Raw genomic sequence first — 17,918 nt, 5'->3', positions numbered from 1 at the left:
ATTATGAGAAAATAAAATATTTTAATATATTTAAATTAAATTAAAAACACTATTTCGGAGTATTCTGATGCATGAAAATATACTCCTAGTTAGGGGTGGCAACGAACCGAACCGAACCGAACCAAACTTACCTTAGGTTTGAGTTTGGTTTGAATTAATTTCGAACCGAACCTGGTTTGATTCGTTTCGAACCGAACCCATTTCGAATCGAATTAATTGCGAACTACACATTTTTCGAATCGAACCCGAATCGAATCACGAACTAAATTATTTTTTAGCAGCCCTAGTTATACCGGTAGTTTATACATTATTTTTTTTCTCGCGGGACAAAATTCACATGGCTTCCTTTTACCGGTATGAACTATGAAATAAGTGTTTTTAAGTTGAAAAATTGTTCATGAAAAAATACATCAGAGATGGCTTTCCTGGTATGAACTATGAGAGACAACAGAAGAGAGAGGAGAGACAGTCATCTAGGCCGGAGAGAGGAGTGACAGCCGGAGAGACAGCCAGTCCCCGAGAGCGTCGGTTAGATTTTAGAGCTAGAGGGAGAGTGAGTTAGGGAGAGGTGGAGAGAGAACTAGGTTATTGAGATTTGAGAGCGAGGGAGTGTTGGCTAAGTTAAATTATGACTCTCTATCTTGAATTTTAATTTCATCAGGTAAATGGATGGCCGGTGATTTTATGAGATTCGAACCACAAAAAAATCACGAACCTATTTCGATCGAACCAGGCTAGGTTTGAGTTTGGTTTGAATTAATTCCGAACCGAACCTGGTTTGATTCGTTTCAATTCGAACTCATTTCGAATCGAATTAAACTCGAATCAAACCCGAATCGAATCACGAACCTCGAATTTTTTTACCAGCCCTACTCCTAGTTGACTATAAAGCAATTATTCATTTCTTAGACAAAAGAGTGAAAAATAAATTAATAAAGGGCGTATCTCTTTCCTTTATCGCGATTTACCGAGACGTGTTTGCTTTGTCTTCGTCGTACGGATGACGAATACTCGAATAGTTTATTTCTGTTCATACTTCACAGTCATCAAAATCCAAATATTTTGAATTAATGATTTGGTTTATCTAAGTGGATTTGCTGACAGCTCATCACGCTATCCACGTTGAACGTCCCAGGCACTGCTCAACTGAAGCAATGCATAATGCATTTAACACCCACCCATAGTCCCATACTCTCTTGCCGGATTTTTTTTTGTGAACATATATACTGTTATTACATGTGGAATTTCACTGACAGACGATACCCCATTTTTTGGGTCAGATCCTCTGAGGTTACTCAAATTTTGAGTTTAGATCCAGACCGTCCGATCAGAACAAAGGCCCATTCAGTTTGAGATCGTACGGATTGGACTCAACCTCAAAATTTGAGTTACCTCATGTGATATGAATTCCTTTTTTTAGGGAAGTATGAATGCATGATATTTTTTTCTTTAGACTTTTTTGGTACTGTCAGTGAATTGCAACATATTGCGATGCGATGTGTCCGAATTTGCTACTGGAGATTCGATCAAGTGTCCAGTCGTAATCTGACAAGAGTCCGACTCCATGGGAACTTCTCAGTTTTACGCACTTTAATAAATTAAGAAGATATTGACGTACCTTGCGAGGCCAGAACTCTCTGTACAGTTATCTGTAACTTAAGATGTAGCAGTCTTTAAATATCGATGAAATAAATTACTATACGCAGCTCTCACACTCTTTTTACATATTTGGTTTTTGTCCTCTTGTAAATGCTGATCACAGAGATATTCTGAAGGACCAGAAAAAATATTATTGCGACTATTAGAGTATTTTAGACAAATCATTTCATAAATAATTACAGCAAATAGGAAGGTAACGGAGCAGTACTGGATGGTACAACTGGAGAGAATTGACAATTATGGTCCAGTAACTTGCGAGCTCTATCAGAGAAGCTGACAGGACAATGAGTAATTCTTCTCTTTTTTCCCATCTCTATCTCTTCTTCTCCTAATTCTAATATAATTTCTCAATTTAGTATTTTAATTTATCGACACCATAAATAATCGGGTTCCTCAATAATCTCTCAACCCTACCCTGCTCTCTCCGTCCTTTCCTCTCTCTTTCTCCTCCTCCATGGCGCTGAGACTAGCAAGATCACGATTGCTTACTCATTTTCTCAGAGGAAAAATTGAAGCTCTGACAACTGTTGATGGGGTCTCATTGTCTAATTTGATCCCAATTTGGGTTAATTCTTCTCCTGCTGATGGTAATGACACATGCAGAGGTGGCTCTTTAAGCAATACAAGGAATTTCTGCTCACTCCCGCATGCCGGGTCTGTGGAAGCCAATGAAATTTTAACACACGATGATAAGGGGTCGATTTCTCAGGTTCAGATTAAATTATTGATTCTGTTCTAATTTGTTTTCCTTTAATCGATTTCAATGTTAAGTTGGCCATGTTTGTTACGTGAGAAAGACACAATAAGGTCCATACAACACTGTGTCTATAATTTTCGGTGAAAGTATTGTAGCATGTATTGTCTATATTTTAATTGGTAAATCGTATCTACATCTATTTTTAGAAAGGGTGTTTGTTATTTTTTTAAGTGGAGATTCCGTGTATGCAGAGATCAGATCTCCTGCCCCCAGAGTCACTGCAGGGTGGTCCCGATTACTGTTAAAGGGTTAAAGTTAACTGGTTACTGTTTACTAGGGGTCCACTCTTCAGTGACTCTGGGGGCAGACGATTCAGTCTCGTGTATGCAGTGCAAGCTCTAGTTTTATACATTTCTTGGGAATTGGTGTATATTATATATATGTGTGTGTATAGTATATATATATATATATATATCCTTATATATACATTACTTCGCAACTCACCGTAGCTCATCTCTATATATATATATATCCTAATATATTTTTGTAAGAGCATGATGTCTGACCCAGATACTAATTAATTAGACTAATATGCATGATGTCAGTGAACTTTCCATGCTTAAAATATTGCTGAGTGGGACAGTAATATTTTAAAGCTAGTCTTAATCCTTGGCTCCTTGCAAAGATAAACTGTAGCTTGATGCTGTCAATTTGTTCCTTTCGGATTGTTCTCTGTTTAGTGCTTTTACAATAAAATATCTTCTGCCATTATTGGGTGGGATGTCAATACAAGACCTGATTGGTAACTTGTATGAATTTATATCAAGATGTTTTCAGTGCTTATGTCATTGGTTTCGGTATCCGAATTGGATTCTAACTGACACATGGTAACCGTGTTATTAACTTATTATTATTTTTTTTATTCTTGCTTAGTTTTAATCATTATATGCATGGTTGCCATAAATAGTATTTCTATTATGGATTTTATTTATGAACTCGATTAGATTGTTCTAAACAAATTCAGGTATTGGATTTTCCTGGGGGCAAGGTTGCATTTGTTGCAGAAATGAGGTTCCTGGCTGAATCACCAAAGGAACGAATTAGTTGTTATCGTGTTCTAGATGACAGTGGCCAAACTATGTCTGGCTCTAGGTTCAAAGACGTACTTTTATTCTTTTCTTTTCCTTACCCAAACACTGCCTATTCTTTTCCTTACCCAAACACTGCCTAACATCTAGAAGCATTATTTCACTTTCTTTTTCTGAAATTTGTAAATTTAATCCCAAATTGGAAGACTAATCTGTGCCTCAACCTCAATGATTGCACAAAAACAGAATGAGGAAAACCAGCATAAGCGAGGAAAAAGAAACTTATTGAATTCAAAGACTAAATTACTCATTTTTTTTTTGTATAATTTAACGAGAATATTATGAATTCATCTTTTTCTTAATTTAATTAAATGATATTAATCATATTTTTATTTCCATTAAATGATGAAAACCACAACTCCACATCCATCATTGTGCCATTAGAATCTTGTTTAATTAGTTTGCAATTTTAGCCTCTTACAGAGACAATATAGGTTACTATCATTCCTTTTAAAAATTCTTTTAATCAATCATTTAAACATTAATTTTAGGTTGGGAAGGATCTTGCCAGGAAAATGTACAGTGACATGGTAACGCTACAAATAATGGACACTATTTTTTATGAAGCACAAAGGCAAGGAAGAATTTCCTTCTATCTCACCTCTTTTGGTGAAGAAGCCATCAATATTGCCTCGGCTGCTGCACTAAGCCTAGATGATGTTGTCCTTCCCCAAGTAGGTGAAATCAAAACAAAAGGGTTCATTCTTCCATAAAAATATAACTAATAATCAGGGGCGGCAGAGCCAGACTTTTATACAATGGGGGTCACATGTGACTGGGGTTCAATCATATAAAATTTTCATGCTGAGAATGGAGGTTAATTTTATGATGTACAAGTACATAAATTTTGAAAATAAACGGGGGTCAATTAACCCCATTCTTTGCACTTACCTCTGCCCCTGCTACTAATTATAGAATTGAAAAAAGAGGATTCTCGACTATAAATGCTTAATTCATGAAAAAATGAAACTAAGTCAACATGAGAAAGATTGTTTTTGCATTTTGGATTTTTAATGAAGATTTTGGTATAGACATTTCCCTTTAAAAGGAGGTTTCTGTAATGAAAATTTCACGAGTATAATTACTGAATGAATTTTGTTGGTAAATTCGATGCATTGTTCTGACTGTAGTATAGGGAGCCAGGGGTGTTACTGTGGCGAGGTTTTACTTTGCAAGAGTTTGCAAATCAATGCTTTGGCAACACGTTAGACTATGGGAAAGGCCGCCAGATGCCGATCCACTATGGAAGTAACCGCCTCAACTATTTCACTGTGTCTTCTCCTATCGCGTATTGCCACTTCTTCTTTTTCTTTGCATATTCTACTGATATTTTGCATACCTTTTTAACAGTAGACCACCTGGTTTCTCTCTCATAAATATCAGACAATGTCATCTTTTGGCTCGTGAATTTTAAAAGCTCCCCATTTTTTAATGCGGGTGAGATACGGTGAGGTTTATAATATTTGCTAGCAGTATATTGGATGATTTGAGGCCTTCCAAGGACACAGAAATAAAGCCCCCAATCTTTTTAAAGTAGCATATTTTGAAATGATTATTGACAAAAATTTGACTTCAAGTTTGGCAATATCAGTACTCAGCTGCCTCATGCAGTAGGAGCAGCATACTCCCTTAAGATGGACAAGAAAAATGCATGTTCCATCACTTACTTTGGTGACGGTGGTACCAGCGAGGTATATGTTTTAAGCGAATTTTGGGTACATTAAGAAAACTTCTTGCTATTAAAATGCACAACTCTGCAGTTATTTATGTGGTTCATATCAGTAAACACAATTTCTCTATGCTCAAAACTTGTAGGGAGACTTTCATGCAGCACTGAATTTTGCTGCTGTGTTGGAGGTTCCAGTAATTTTTTTCTGTCGCAACAATGGGTGGGCTATCAGTACTCCTATAAAAGATCAATTTAGATGTACAAATTTCACTTCATTACTTATTAAAATGGGTATTATCACTTTAGCATAATTAACTAATCAAAGTTTGTTTCTAACAAAACAAAATTTTAGGTGATGGTGCTGTTATTCGTGGCCAAGCTTATGGGATCAGAAGTATTCGTGTAGACGGTAACGATGCTCTAGCTGTTTACAGTGCAGTGCATGCTGCACGAGAAATGGCAATATCTGAAGGCCGACCTATTTTAGTTGAGGTATAGCAATTAAAATTAATGTATGACTGGATTCAATCTTACAAAGTTTTGAGCGGTTAACGAGGATTTGGAATATGCAGGCCCTAACATATAGAGTTGGTCACCACTCCACTTCAGATGACTCAACCAAGTACAGGCCGATAGATGAAATTGAGCACTGGCGAATAGCTCGGGGCCCGATCTCAAGATACAGGCAATGGGTTGAGGGCAATGGCTGGTGGTCTGATGCAGAGGAATCTGAGCTCAGGAGCAACGTTAGAAAGGAGGTAATGTTAGACCAAATATTACAAAATAAAATTTCAAACCTTTTCTGAAATTGGTAGTCCTCTTTCCTTTTCCTTTCACAAGGCCTTGAAATTTTTTTCTCTTACCTAGGTTAAGTTTGCTAATATTAAAAACTATAAAGGTGTGTTTCTACTTTTACCCCAAGTTGATAGGATATTCCGCATCTATGGCTGCACTAGAAATTTTGGGGGATTATTTTTACAATCCAGCATCTGTAATGTATGTTCAATGCAGGGGGGTGGAACCAAAAAATTGAGACAGGGGCCTGGATAATGTGTTCCATAATTTTATTATATAAAGGGGGACTAATAGTATATAATTTTTTGTAAAATTTAATTTTTAAAAGACAAAAAATTTCAATTTATATATAGGTGGTGCTTAGCACCATTTTTCCTCAATTTACTTCCCCCCCTGGTTCAACAAGTAAACAAAAGTTACATTTTTTAATTCTTTTTTTGCCTCCCTTTGTGTAGCTATTGCAAGCAATTCAGGTTGCTGAGAGAATGCACAAACCAGCTCTTAGGGATCTATTCACCGATGTATATGATCAAGTTCCTAATAATCTACGCGATCAAGAGAACATGCTCCGTCAAACAATAAAGAAGCATCCTGCAGACTATCCTTCTGACATACCTCTATAGTTCAATTCTGGTTATTTGTATAGGAGAGGCTTGCCTTTAGACAAAATATAAGGTGTCATGGAAGCCATGTATATGCATTGCGATTAATTGATGCTGATCGTACTGGCGACGTTAGTATAAAAAAATAAGGATTATAAAAAGGTTATTTCCGCTACCCTATTGCAAATAGCAAAAAATTAACACAATTCCAACAGTACTCTTATCAACACTAATCTCACACTATTATTATACACTAATTCAAATAACACTAATCTTGTATTATTTTGTTCATGAGCACAGAACATCCTTAACAAAGAGAACTCAATTCTCTCAATGCTTCTTTAAATGTTGTGACTTGGTAGACACCAGCATTGGTTTCAAACAAAATTTAAAGAGAAGTGATAACTGCAACGTTGAATTATTTATTAGCACCATAACAATATTTTTGTTAAATGTTTATACCTGATGACAATAATGTTTATATCTTTTAAATAGTAGGTAGAGACATTTTGTGACATATTCTATGTAATACAATTTGATCTATGCAATCTGGACTTTTGTTATGTTACAAAAGTGGAAAAATAAATCTGCTGTAATTCTCAGGGAATTTCAGGACCCTGTAATTCCGATTCCATCTATTGGTCTTTCTCAAAATGTGTGCATGAAAACTTATATTTTTTTATAATATTTTCGAGATCTGTGTATGGAAAAAATTAACAGTTGATATTGAAATTTCAGGACTCACAAAAGTGTATACCTTGAGTAGAACTAGGGTGAATATTATGTTACAAAAGCGTATACCTAGAGTAGAACTAGGGTGTTCTTATATTCACCAAGTTCTTTTGTGAACTCAACTCTAAAATCTAGAGTAGAACTAAGGTGTTCTTAAGTTCATCAAACCTTTTGGTGAACTCAAGTCTAAAACTTATCAAATTGGCTTTGTGAATTTCAACCGTTAAGACCCGCCTACTTTACGAGTGATGCGTCTACATATGAAAATTTTAAACATTTAAATTAATTTAGTATAAAGTCAAGCGGTCAAAATTAGAAGCTTAATAAATTAATTTTGATGCATTCATTTTTTGAATGTTTTTTAACCACTTGGTTTTGTACTAAATTAATTCAAATATTTAAAATTTTCACATGTAGACAAATCATTTCACTTGTAAAGTAGGTGGATTTCAACAGTTTGGATTCGTCATTTGAAGCCGAATTGACAAGTTTTAAACTTGAAACTTAAGAACACCCTAGTTCTACTCCTAAAATCTATCATATTGACTTCAAATGACAAATTCAAACCGTTAAAGTCCATCAACCTTATGAGTGATGCGTCTACATTTGAAAATTTTAAAATTTCAAATTAATTTTGTATCAAATCAAGTGGTAAAATTTTTTCAAAAAATGAATACATTAAAATTATTTATAAATCTCTAATTTTGACCACTTAACTTTATACTAAATTAATTTTAACTTTATACTAAATTAATTTGAAAGTTAAAATTTTTTGCATGTAAATGCATCACTCGTAAGGTAAATGAGTTTCAATAGTTTGAATTCGTCATTTGAAGCCAATCTGATAGGTTTAGAGTTGAATTCACATAGGAACTTAAATAAACTTAAGAACACCATAGTTCTTCTCTATATACCTACCATACAAAAGATATAAATGTTTTCCTCATCAGATAAAAACACTTATAAAAAGAAAGTAAATATGCGTTTGAAGTGCAGATAAAGAGTCCGGACCTGTAGATAAGGAGGAACAAAAACAGTTTATTTTTTTTTTAAATCACATGTAATAAAATCAAAAGGCCTGCCAAATATTTGGATATATTTTAATGTAAAATTAAAAAGAAATGAGCAGCTTAAAATATCAAACATTCATTGGAGAAGAATGCAATAAACAATGCAATTTGTCCCTATAGAATAAACAATGCAATTTGTCCCTATAGTACAAACAAGTATCACAGGAGAGAGGCCGACTGCTGTTCCTTGATAGATTCTTGTACCGCAACAAGAAGTGAAGGCATCAAATTTGTGTTAGTTGCAATTATTCCCGTATCAAGGTCAAGGTACCTTCCCTTTGAAAAATCCAAATCATTTCCTGCCGCATCAGTGACCACACCACCAGCTTCTGTGGAAAAATGAAGCCCACAAAAATTATCACCTCGTGAGAATAATCTCTCACAAAAATTCCATAAAGAATTCTGAACCCCCTTGATTTTACTCTACTATTTTTTTTCCTCTTTTTTCATTTAAATTGTTTGGGGTTTTCAGGGTGTTAGGGTTTACAGGGGGGGGGGGCCTCAGTGCTTTTATTAGTAAATAATTTATGTACCTGTTACCACAATATAACCAGCGGCATGATCCCAAATTTTCTCTCTATAACCCTTATGAGGGAAGCGTAAATAAATTGCGCCATCTCCTCTGGCTAAGGCACCGTATTTCGCTTGGCTGTCAATCCTTACTGGTGGGGCCTTTACACCGAGTTTCTGTTTCAAACAAACAAAAAAATGAAGATGATAGACGAGTAAAAGAATACCATTAAACAAAGTTTGATGAACAATACTGTCAATTACCTTAGCTATATTGCTTGTCAGATCATGCATGGAGTGCGCTGCCTCATAAGACTCAAAAAATGAGGCATCAACTGGGTTATCAATGGTGGTTACTTGAATCTGCACAAACGAAAAGGAAGTCAATTTGGATTCTGTGAGTAATTGCCCTCATCCTAGCAAAACTTGAATTTTAATTCGACTATAAAAAATCTTAAACTTTAACTCAACAGAAAAAGCACAATGCTATTAAGTTGGGTTTAAAAATCAATGGTCAATGGTAATTTAGCCCTTTTCTTTGTCAGGTTCAACATAGAACATATGTAAGTGCAATAAAGATGATCTTAATACTGAGAACATTAGTGGGAGACTCAATAATTGTTTAGTAATATAGGTTTTCCAAGGATGAAAAAATAAACAGTGAAACAAAGAGAAAAGGATACTAAAATAAGTGATAAACCTTTGTAGGTGAAGAGCCCTCATCAAGAGATTGCACCAATGCACCTTTTCCAACTATTGCAGAAAAGAGGCAACCGATTTGTTCTACATTTTGATTTGTATTCTGTATTGATGCCAGAGGGAGATTTGGACATCCTAAGACACCTAATACAACTTTTCCTTGATCAAGCAATGCAAGTGCAATTGCATATTGATCTCCTCTCACGAACCTGAGGTAATTTAATCAAGAAGAAGTAATTCAACTAAAAGCAAGTAACAGAAACATTCATGTATTTTTCCTTTTTAAATACTCATAACCAATTTCTAAAACAAAGGCGTATAAGTTCTTCTGAAGCTCAATCAAGCCCGAATAGAGGTCATTTATGCAACTTAAGTCAAAAGGAGAAAGAGGAAAAGACAATAATACAAAAAAAAAAAAAAAGACTGCAAAAAATAGAGCTAAACTGGTGCATAAATCTATGTCTATTCAGTAGTGGTATGGGTTATTTTAACTCTTGGAACCCCCATAAAATGTACAAAAGGTAGAATAAAAGAAAATATATCAGATATATTTTTTGAAAAGATGCCAAAAGCAAAATCTTTCAGCCGAAACCTGTTATGAGTATATACAAAATAACATACCCTTTGGTGCCATCAATTGGATCGAGTACCCAATGTCTGCCCGATGAGCCCCCTTCAGATTTACCCTTATCAATTGCTGAGAGTACCCCTTCCTCGGACATGGTTATATTACAAAATAAAGGATCAGATGAGAGTGTAGAATTAACAAGGTCAGTAATCCGTGTTAATATCTCTTTTGAGCTGTCTTTTCTTAGGTCCTCTGAGTCCTGCATTACAAAAAGAAAAAGAAAATGAATATCCTTGCAATTTACACCCTTAGCAATAAAGCCATTTTTCAATATATAAATACAATAAAAACATCTCATATTCAACTAAACATACATTATTACGAGTTCCTCATAGTAACCTAACAATCACTAGTATTCATGAGTTCCTCACAGTAATCTGGGAGCTTGATCACATGAATCTAATAGTTCCTCTAAGGAAAGAAGGATGAAGCAACAACAGATAGGAACACAATTGTCGATAAAAATGGAGGAAACCATTTTGATCATGGCAACCATAGATTTGTTGTGCTACATCAAATAACTCAATTAAGGGTTACACATACATGTGCCAGGGTAAAATTTACAGCATTAGTGACCAAAATGAAATGAGTAAACCACATATGTACTGTACCAGTACAATACCCATGTTTACAGTTAACAAATGCTATAGATGTACTATACCTCCTCAGCAACCAAAGAAAAAGGGGCAGAAGAGAGCTCCATGTCCAATACAAGGCTTACTATAGCTTGTGAACCTGAATGAATAATGACATTGCGGATAGTTCTGAACAAAATAACAAACTTTACTATATTATATGTGTTGAATGATAAAAATACCATAATCAGCCACAGTGACGGGGCTTTTATCTGCTTTGGACTGTACATCCGATTGCAAGATTTCAGCTTGCACCAACTGCTTAGTCGGAGGAAGGAAAAAGTAAACACAAGTGCATTGCTTAGTCACTGACAACTGATACGTCAAAATTTCTGAGAAACCTTTTCAATTAAAAGCTATTAAACTTGTATTTGACAAAACCTGACAAAGGCGAGCGGCGAGAGAGGCGGCCTTCTTAGCGGCGGCGAGCTCCTCCTCGTAAGAGGAAATCTGCGATGTACCATAGATTGAAGCTGACATGGTGACCTGAGAGAGGTTCCTTGCTAATTGCAGGGGTGAGATCGGAGAGTAAAGAGAAGTGAAGAAATGGCGATGAATCGGATAACCAGGTGCAGGGAGACAAGGCAGTCGCCCTGGCAGTGGCAGAGCTTTCCTTGGGCCTAAAGAGAAGACAGTAGATAGGCCCAGTCGAGCTGCCATCTTTAGTGTGGCATTTGTTTTGTTTGGTTTGGCCCGTTTATTTAGAAGAGGTGGAGGATCTATTATGGATGTTGGCTTTCTACGGCTTCGCACCGTTTAGCCTACCGTGTATTCACTTACGTGGCCTTCTGGGGTGCAGCACAGCACGGACGTTGGCTCGAATTCATATACCTATGGTACCTCAACTTTTGAGTTGAATCTGGTCCGTTCATTACAGAATATTAGCAGGATTCTTATAGCAGATTCTTATCGGACGGTTTCAGATTGAAAAGTCAAACGGTGCATTATCTCAGAGGAATTGACTCGATTTAGCGCTTGGGTTGTAATCTGAGTCATCTGGCGACAACACGGCTAACAGCCGTTGGTACTCTTGTGTCTCACAAGGAGAGACGGTGGCCAGATCTGGAACGCATAATTCGGATCTAACGCTGTACTGTACGGTGTTGGGCTGAATAATTAGATTACTCGTCAATAGTTACTCGCTCGGGAGGAAATTAACGAGCAGAGACCAACCACACCACACGACGATGATCTCTTTCCAGTGCTGTAGCCTTCCCTCTTCTTCTTCTCCTCCCCATTTCAAGTTCAATTTCAATGTCACACCTCCACCTTCCCCTCATCTTTCCCATCCCAAATTGCCTTCCTCTTCTCTACCTTTCCCTCTAAAGGTAACCAAAAGGAGTTACATCTTTTTTCTCCTTTCTCTGCCTTTCACGCCGCTTCCTGCCGCGGCTGAATCGACTGGTGGAGACCCGTTCGACCCGGTCACGGACTTGGAGAGGCAGGCGAGTGTTGACGTGTCAACACGGGTTGACAAGGCAGTAGAATTACTTGACATGGCAAAAGACCTCCAAGCCAAGGGCGACTTTCCTCAGGCTCTCGTCTTCTTCACTCAAGTACACAAGTTTCCTTATTATGTTTTAGGAATAAGAAAATTATCATTTAATTATCATTTTTTTAGTGAGGCATTATCTCGAGCACATCTCTTACATGAGAGAAGCTTGTGCTCTCTTGCAAAAATATTGTGCCTTCCAGTTCCTACCTACTTGAAATTCTGTAGTAACTTGCTGTCCTTTATGATATCCTGTAATAGATGGAATTTGATAAATCACTTGTGAATCCTTTTTTTTTTGTTTTGTTTTTGATGTGCTTGGCCCCTAAGCTGATTAAGGATTACAAGGATTTTGCGTTGTCAGAATATGGCAGAGTTGGTAGAGCACTTGTATTGTATGAGATAGGAGATCGAGATGAGGCTATTGCTGAGATGGAAGATGTCTCTATTTCTCTCAAGGGTTATCCAGGTCTTAGTTCAATAGAAATTTTAATTTTTTTATTTGACAAAGAAAATTTTTTAATTTTTTTTATTTGACAAAATCTACTTTATTCTTCCAATAGTAATACAAACCAAATTTGACCTCAAGGTAAAAACTAAAGACATTAGATAGTTCTGTCCTTCAAATCCAGACATATGCAAGGGCATTTTGGTAACTGAAGTCATTAGAGCTTTTAAAGCTATTCATGGTTTTGAAAACTTAACTAAGAAGGCACACTTAAAATTTCTACCTTATTCTCCGATGTTTAAGTTACATATGAATCTTTTTCGGATTTTGTATGCAGAGATCCATGCAGCCCTTGCCGCAGCATTGTATGCAGACAAACGCGCACCTCTCCTTGCAGAGAACCAGTTTGCAATTGCCACGCTTTTAGATCCTCACTACACTGATATCTCCTATGTGAGAGAGACCAAGCATTGGCCACCTAGCTTGGTTAGTTCCTTGCAACATTTCATCACGCTGTCCTAATTGAATCAAAAGTTCAGTTTCCAGTTCTGTCATCTTGTCAAAGCTTCTACTGAACCACCTTCAATACCTGAAACTTTGATTTTGCCTCCATATAATAGAAAAGATTATAGCTATTTACTCTGTTAATTGGGTTATATTAAAAATGCCCATCGATGACCAAAAAACCCTTGCTTCCTGAAGAGAAATGGAAAACACAAAGATTGAAGTAGCATCTTTAAGACATATCCATTGTTTCTCTTTGGAAGGTTAAATATACTATTTAAGCTACCTACGAGGCACACTGTGCTTATTTGTATACCTGTATATATTTACATCTTATATGAGGGAACTTGGTGGTAATATCAGTCTGAAATCTCAACCTCTGTGTTGAGTTTAAATTCTAGTGAGTTCGGATAAAAAAAGGGTTTACCACAACCATTCTGTAAGGAACATTTGTTAACCTTATATGATAAGAAGACCATTATTTATTAAATTACATGCAAGAAAAAATTGCTCCTTTAGTATATGTAAGCATTCTGAAATATTCTCAGAATTTTGTTTTTTATTCAAGAAATAATTTACCATCTGGTCTGTGTTGGCATTCAAAGCCAGGATATGTTGCATCATATGAAACTATGTAAACATGTCTTTTGATAAAATTATTATACAAGTGAGCTTAATAATACATTGCAAGTATAGCTCAGCTGAAGTAAGATATCCAAATTGACTGATGCTCATGCAGTTTATTTTCATGAGAGTGATAATGAAATTGATAATCAGGTCTTCTATCCTAAAAGCATAGTATGATCAATAAACCAAGGCTAACTAACTTTGATTATCTAATATACACAAGTGTTTCCCTTATCATGAGATTTTGTAACACAGTTGGACTTGGATTGTTTCAATTTTTTTGTAAGCTCCTTTTTGAGATACCAACCTCCTGGGCTTAAATCATCTCAAAATTCTGCAGCAAGTTGTGAGTTTATAATCCACTTGAAAGTGATTTGGATTAAATCAAATGCAGCCTGTTTATTTTGCCATCTTTGGAGAAACTTATGCAAAACAATAGATCTATTTGTATAATCACAAGGGAATGAGAAAAGAGGGAATGAGAAAAGAAAAAGAGGACGGGGTTCATTTGTAAATTGTAAAAGTAACCTCACCTCTGTAATGTATGGGGCATCTGAATTTGGCATTGAAGCCACAACCTAGATGATATCATTGGTTGTACGTTCAATTTGTAGGAAAAGGACTTGCTACCATATGTGGATGGTCTACCTTACTAAAAACAAATGCTACATAAATAACATAGAGTTGCCAAAATCATAGTAAATAGTAGATTTCTAGGGAAAAATGAATTGTATTTTTCTTTGTTCTCATACAAGCCTATATAGGCATTATATCTTTCATTCAAGTCCCTAAACTTTTCTATAATCCTTTTTACCAAAAGGACCCTATAAAACCCAAAATACCGAAAACATACAATAAATCTCAACACTCCTCCTCAAGATGGGCAAAAGATATCCATCAAGCCCATCTTGTCACATAACCTAGCTAGATCTATCGAGTTAAGTCCTTTGGTGAGGCAGTCAGCTACTTGATCTCCCGTAGCTACATGGCTCAGCTCCAATAGTCCACTTTCCAACTTTTCCTTTATGAAGAACCTATCGATCTCCACATGATTGGTTCTGTCATGCTGCACAGGATTGTTGGCAATGCTGATCGCTGATTTGCTATCACACCACAACTTCATTTTGGCTCCGTGATTCACCTTGAGATCTTCCAGTAACCTCTTCAGCCACAGCATCTCGGCAACTCCCAATGCCATAGCCCTGTACTCAGCTTTTTCCGTCGATCTCGCAACAACCGGCTGCTTCTTGCTTCTCCAGGAGACCAGGTTGCCCCCTACAAACATGCAGTAGCCAGATGTGGACCTCCTGTCATCTTGGCAACTAGCCCAGTCAGAGTCACAATAGCCCTCAATGTTCATGTGCCCATTCTGCCTGAAGATCAAGCCCTTCTCCGGTGCACTCTTCAGGTACCTTAGGATATGATACACTGCGTCCATATGGCCCTTCCTAGGGTCATGCATGTAGCGGCTCACCACGCTTACTGCAAATGAGATATCAGGACGAGTGTGACCCAAATAGATCAATCTGCCTACCAGTCTCTGGTACCTTTCACGATCAACCTGTTCTCCTGCCTCTGCACTCATCTTGGCCTTCACATCAATTGGAGAAACTGCAGGCCTGCACCCCAACATGCCTGTCTCACTGAGTAAGTCCAGGACATACTTCCTCTGAGATAGAACAATCCCCTCTGCTCCGCGAGCCACCTCAATCCCAAGGAAGTACCTAAGTTGTCCCAGATCTTTTACCTCGAATTCTTTCCCCAATTTTGCCTTCAACTGTGCAATCTCCCCCTCATCATCCCCGGTAATGGTCATATCGTCGACATACACAGCCAGCATAGTAATGTGACCACCATGTTGTCGAAAGAACACCGTGTGGTCGGCATTGATCTGCTGATAGCCCATACCTACCATAGCCATCCTGAATCTATCAAACCAGGCCCGAGGGGACTGCTTCAGTCCATAAAGAGATTTCTTGAGCCTGCACACCTTACCCTCCGTTTGTTTTGTGCCAAAACCCGGTGGGACCTCCATGTATACCTCCTCCAGCAAATCACCGTGAAGGAAGGCATTCTTCACATTGAGCTGGTGCAACTTCCACCCCCCATTCGCTGCTAAGGAAACAAGTGTCCGTACTGTGCTCATCTTCGCCACGGGTGCAAAGGTCTCATCATAGTCGATACCATAAGTCTGACTGTACCCCTTCGCCACCAATCGGGCCTTGTAACGCTCAACCCGACCCTCTGGGCTTTGCTTCACAGTAAATACCCACTTGCATCCAACTGCCTTCTTGTCTGGTGGTAGTGACACAAGCTTCCAGGTTTTGTTCTTAGCGAGAGCCTCGAGCTCTTCTAGCATGGCTGCTTTCCACTTTGGATCCTCCTTAGCAACCTGCCAACACTTCGGTAAAATAACAGAGTCCAACGATGCAATAAATGCTCCATGTGCTGGTGATATGCTAGAGTAAGAGACAAACTGCGCAATGTCATGTGGAAAACCATAGCGATCAGGAGGATGTCCCGCATTGGACCGAGAGGTCCGTCTCAATGACATGGGAGTGGGAGGAGAATCAAGAGGAATTATATCACCTGAGTACTCTGAATCTGAGGTGGATGGTGTAAGTGCCGCAGGAGTCGAAGTAGGCATGGACAAGGGACTTGGCACAGGTGGCACTGTAGGCACGACTCCCTCACTCTGCTTATTTCTCCTCACATACACCTCACGGTATCTCGACTCCCCCTGAGCCTGAGTGCTACCACCTTCGGGCTCATTTCTCTCAACTTCCGGCTCACCCACAGCCGAATCCTCCCTTTGCGGCTCAACCCTGGCCGAATCCTCATTTTCCGGCTCAACCCTAGCCGAATCCTGCTTTTCCGGCTCAATCCTAGTCGAATCCATCAGTGGGCAAGGAATACCACTCACACTCACCATCCTCCTCTCACCATCACTACTACTCTCCCCCTCTCGCCTCATACCTCTTGTATCGAGCGAGTCTCCAAAGGGTGATGTAGTCTCTGAGGAGTAGTAAGGTTCGAGCTCACGAAATGTAACATCCATACTCACAAACAATCTCCTCTTTACTGGACTCCAGCACACATAACCCTTTTGAGTACCGGAGTAACCCACAAAGATGCATTTCACCGCTCTGGGATCCAACTTTCCCACTGTTGGTCTGTTGTCTTTCACAAAGCACACACAGCCAAATACCTTTGGAGAAATAATACCCCCATTATCTCCTTTCAACATCACACACGGAGTCTGCCAGTCCAACACTCTAGATGGCATTCTGTTGATCAATTGTGCGGCTGTCATGACTGCTTGTCCCCACAAATGTTTCGGAACATTCATGGAGATCATCATGCACCGGGCTACCTCCAACAAGTGTCTATTCTTCCTCTCTGCCACTCCATTTTGTGCTGGTGTGTAAGGGCACGTGGTCTGATGATGTATCCCATGAACTGACAAATACTCCTCGAATGCCTTGTTTATATATTCGGTCCCATTATCGGATCTCAGTGCCTTCACCACAGCACCGAACTGAGTCTGAGCCGCCTTATGGAAATCCTTGAAGCAAGCAAGTACATCATTCTTGTTTTTCATCAAGTACAACCATGTGACACGAGAATAACAATCGATGAAAGTCACAAAAAATCTATACCCATTTATCGAAGTTGTTGAGCAAGGCCCCCACACATCCGAGTGTACCAGATCAAAGGCATGAGAACTTCTACTTCCTGAGCTTGCATACGAACTCCTTGTGTGCTTCCCAAACTCACATCCATCACACACAAGTTTCTGTTTGTCAGCTTTCTCATACTTTGATGGATACAAATGTTCCAGTAGGCTGAAGGAAGAGTGCCACATCCGTCGATGAATCAGAAGCAACTCATCCTCCACACTCACCCCAGATCCTCCTGCCTCCACTCTATCGACCACAGATGCCAGCGCTGTGTCCATACCTTTTCTATCCATGTACCACAACCCATCACGCCATGTGCCAGT

General features: G+C 38.2%; 3 protein-coding genes across 3 annotated transcripts; 2 read left to right on the top strand and 1 right to left on the bottom strand.

Moving 5' to 3' along the window:
* The first annotated feature begins 1,923 nt into the window (after positions 1–1,923).
* LOC144552547 (thiamine diphosphate-binding fold (THDP-binding) superfamily protein) lies at positions 1,924–6,745 on the top strand. The gene is made up of 9 exons (XM_078300514.1): positions 1,924–2,368; positions 3,381–3,518; positions 3,996–4,178; positions 4,635–4,792; positions 5,096–5,195; positions 5,320–5,431; positions 5,526–5,665; positions 5,746–5,931; positions 6,424–6,745. Exons 1-9 carry the CDS (start codon positions 2,114–2,116, stop codon positions 6,589–6,591), a joined length of 1,440 nt encoding a protein of 479 aa, XP_078156640.1. The 5' UTR covers positions 1,924–2,113; the 3' UTR covers positions 6,592–6,745.
* A 1,594-nt stretch (positions 6,746–8,339) lies between these two features.
* LOC144552591 (3'(2'),5'-bisphosphate nucleotidase 1-like) lies at positions 8,340–11,541 on the bottom strand. The gene is made up of 8 exons (XM_078300576.1): positions 11,226–11,541; positions 11,027–11,102; positions 10,871–10,944; positions 10,203–10,408; positions 9,583–9,790; positions 9,147–9,245; positions 8,906–9,059; positions 8,340–8,701 (listed from the first exon to the last, which is right to left on the bottom strand). The coding sequence occupies exons 1-8, from the start codon at positions 11,502–11,504 to the stop codon at positions 8,532–8,534; spliced, it is 1,266 nt and encodes a 421-aa protein (XP_078156702.1). The 5' UTR covers positions 11,505–11,541; the 3' UTR covers positions 8,340–8,531.
* Positions 11,542–11,977: 436 nt separating this feature from the next.
* LOC144552599 (uncharacterized) lies at positions 11,978–13,778 on the top strand. The gene is made up of 3 exons (XM_078300589.1): positions 11,978–12,400; positions 12,667–12,805; positions 13,122–13,778. The coding sequence occupies exons 1-3, from the start codon at positions 12,032–12,034 to the stop codon at positions 13,304–13,306; spliced, it is 693 nt and encodes a 230-aa protein (XP_078156715.1). The 5' UTR covers positions 11,978–12,031; the 3' UTR covers positions 13,307–13,778.
* The last annotated feature ends 4,140 nt before the right edge of the window (positions 13,779–17,918 follow it).

This window comes from Carex rostrata, chromosome 1, assembly GCF_964058835.1.
Source record: "Carex rostrata chromosome 1, lpCarRost1.2, whole genome shotgun sequence".
Lineage (NCBI taxonomy): Eukaryota > Viridiplantae > Streptophyta > Magnoliopsida > Poales > Cyperaceae > Carex > Carex rostrata.
This window is presented reverse-complemented; position numbering and strand designations above follow the sequence as displayed.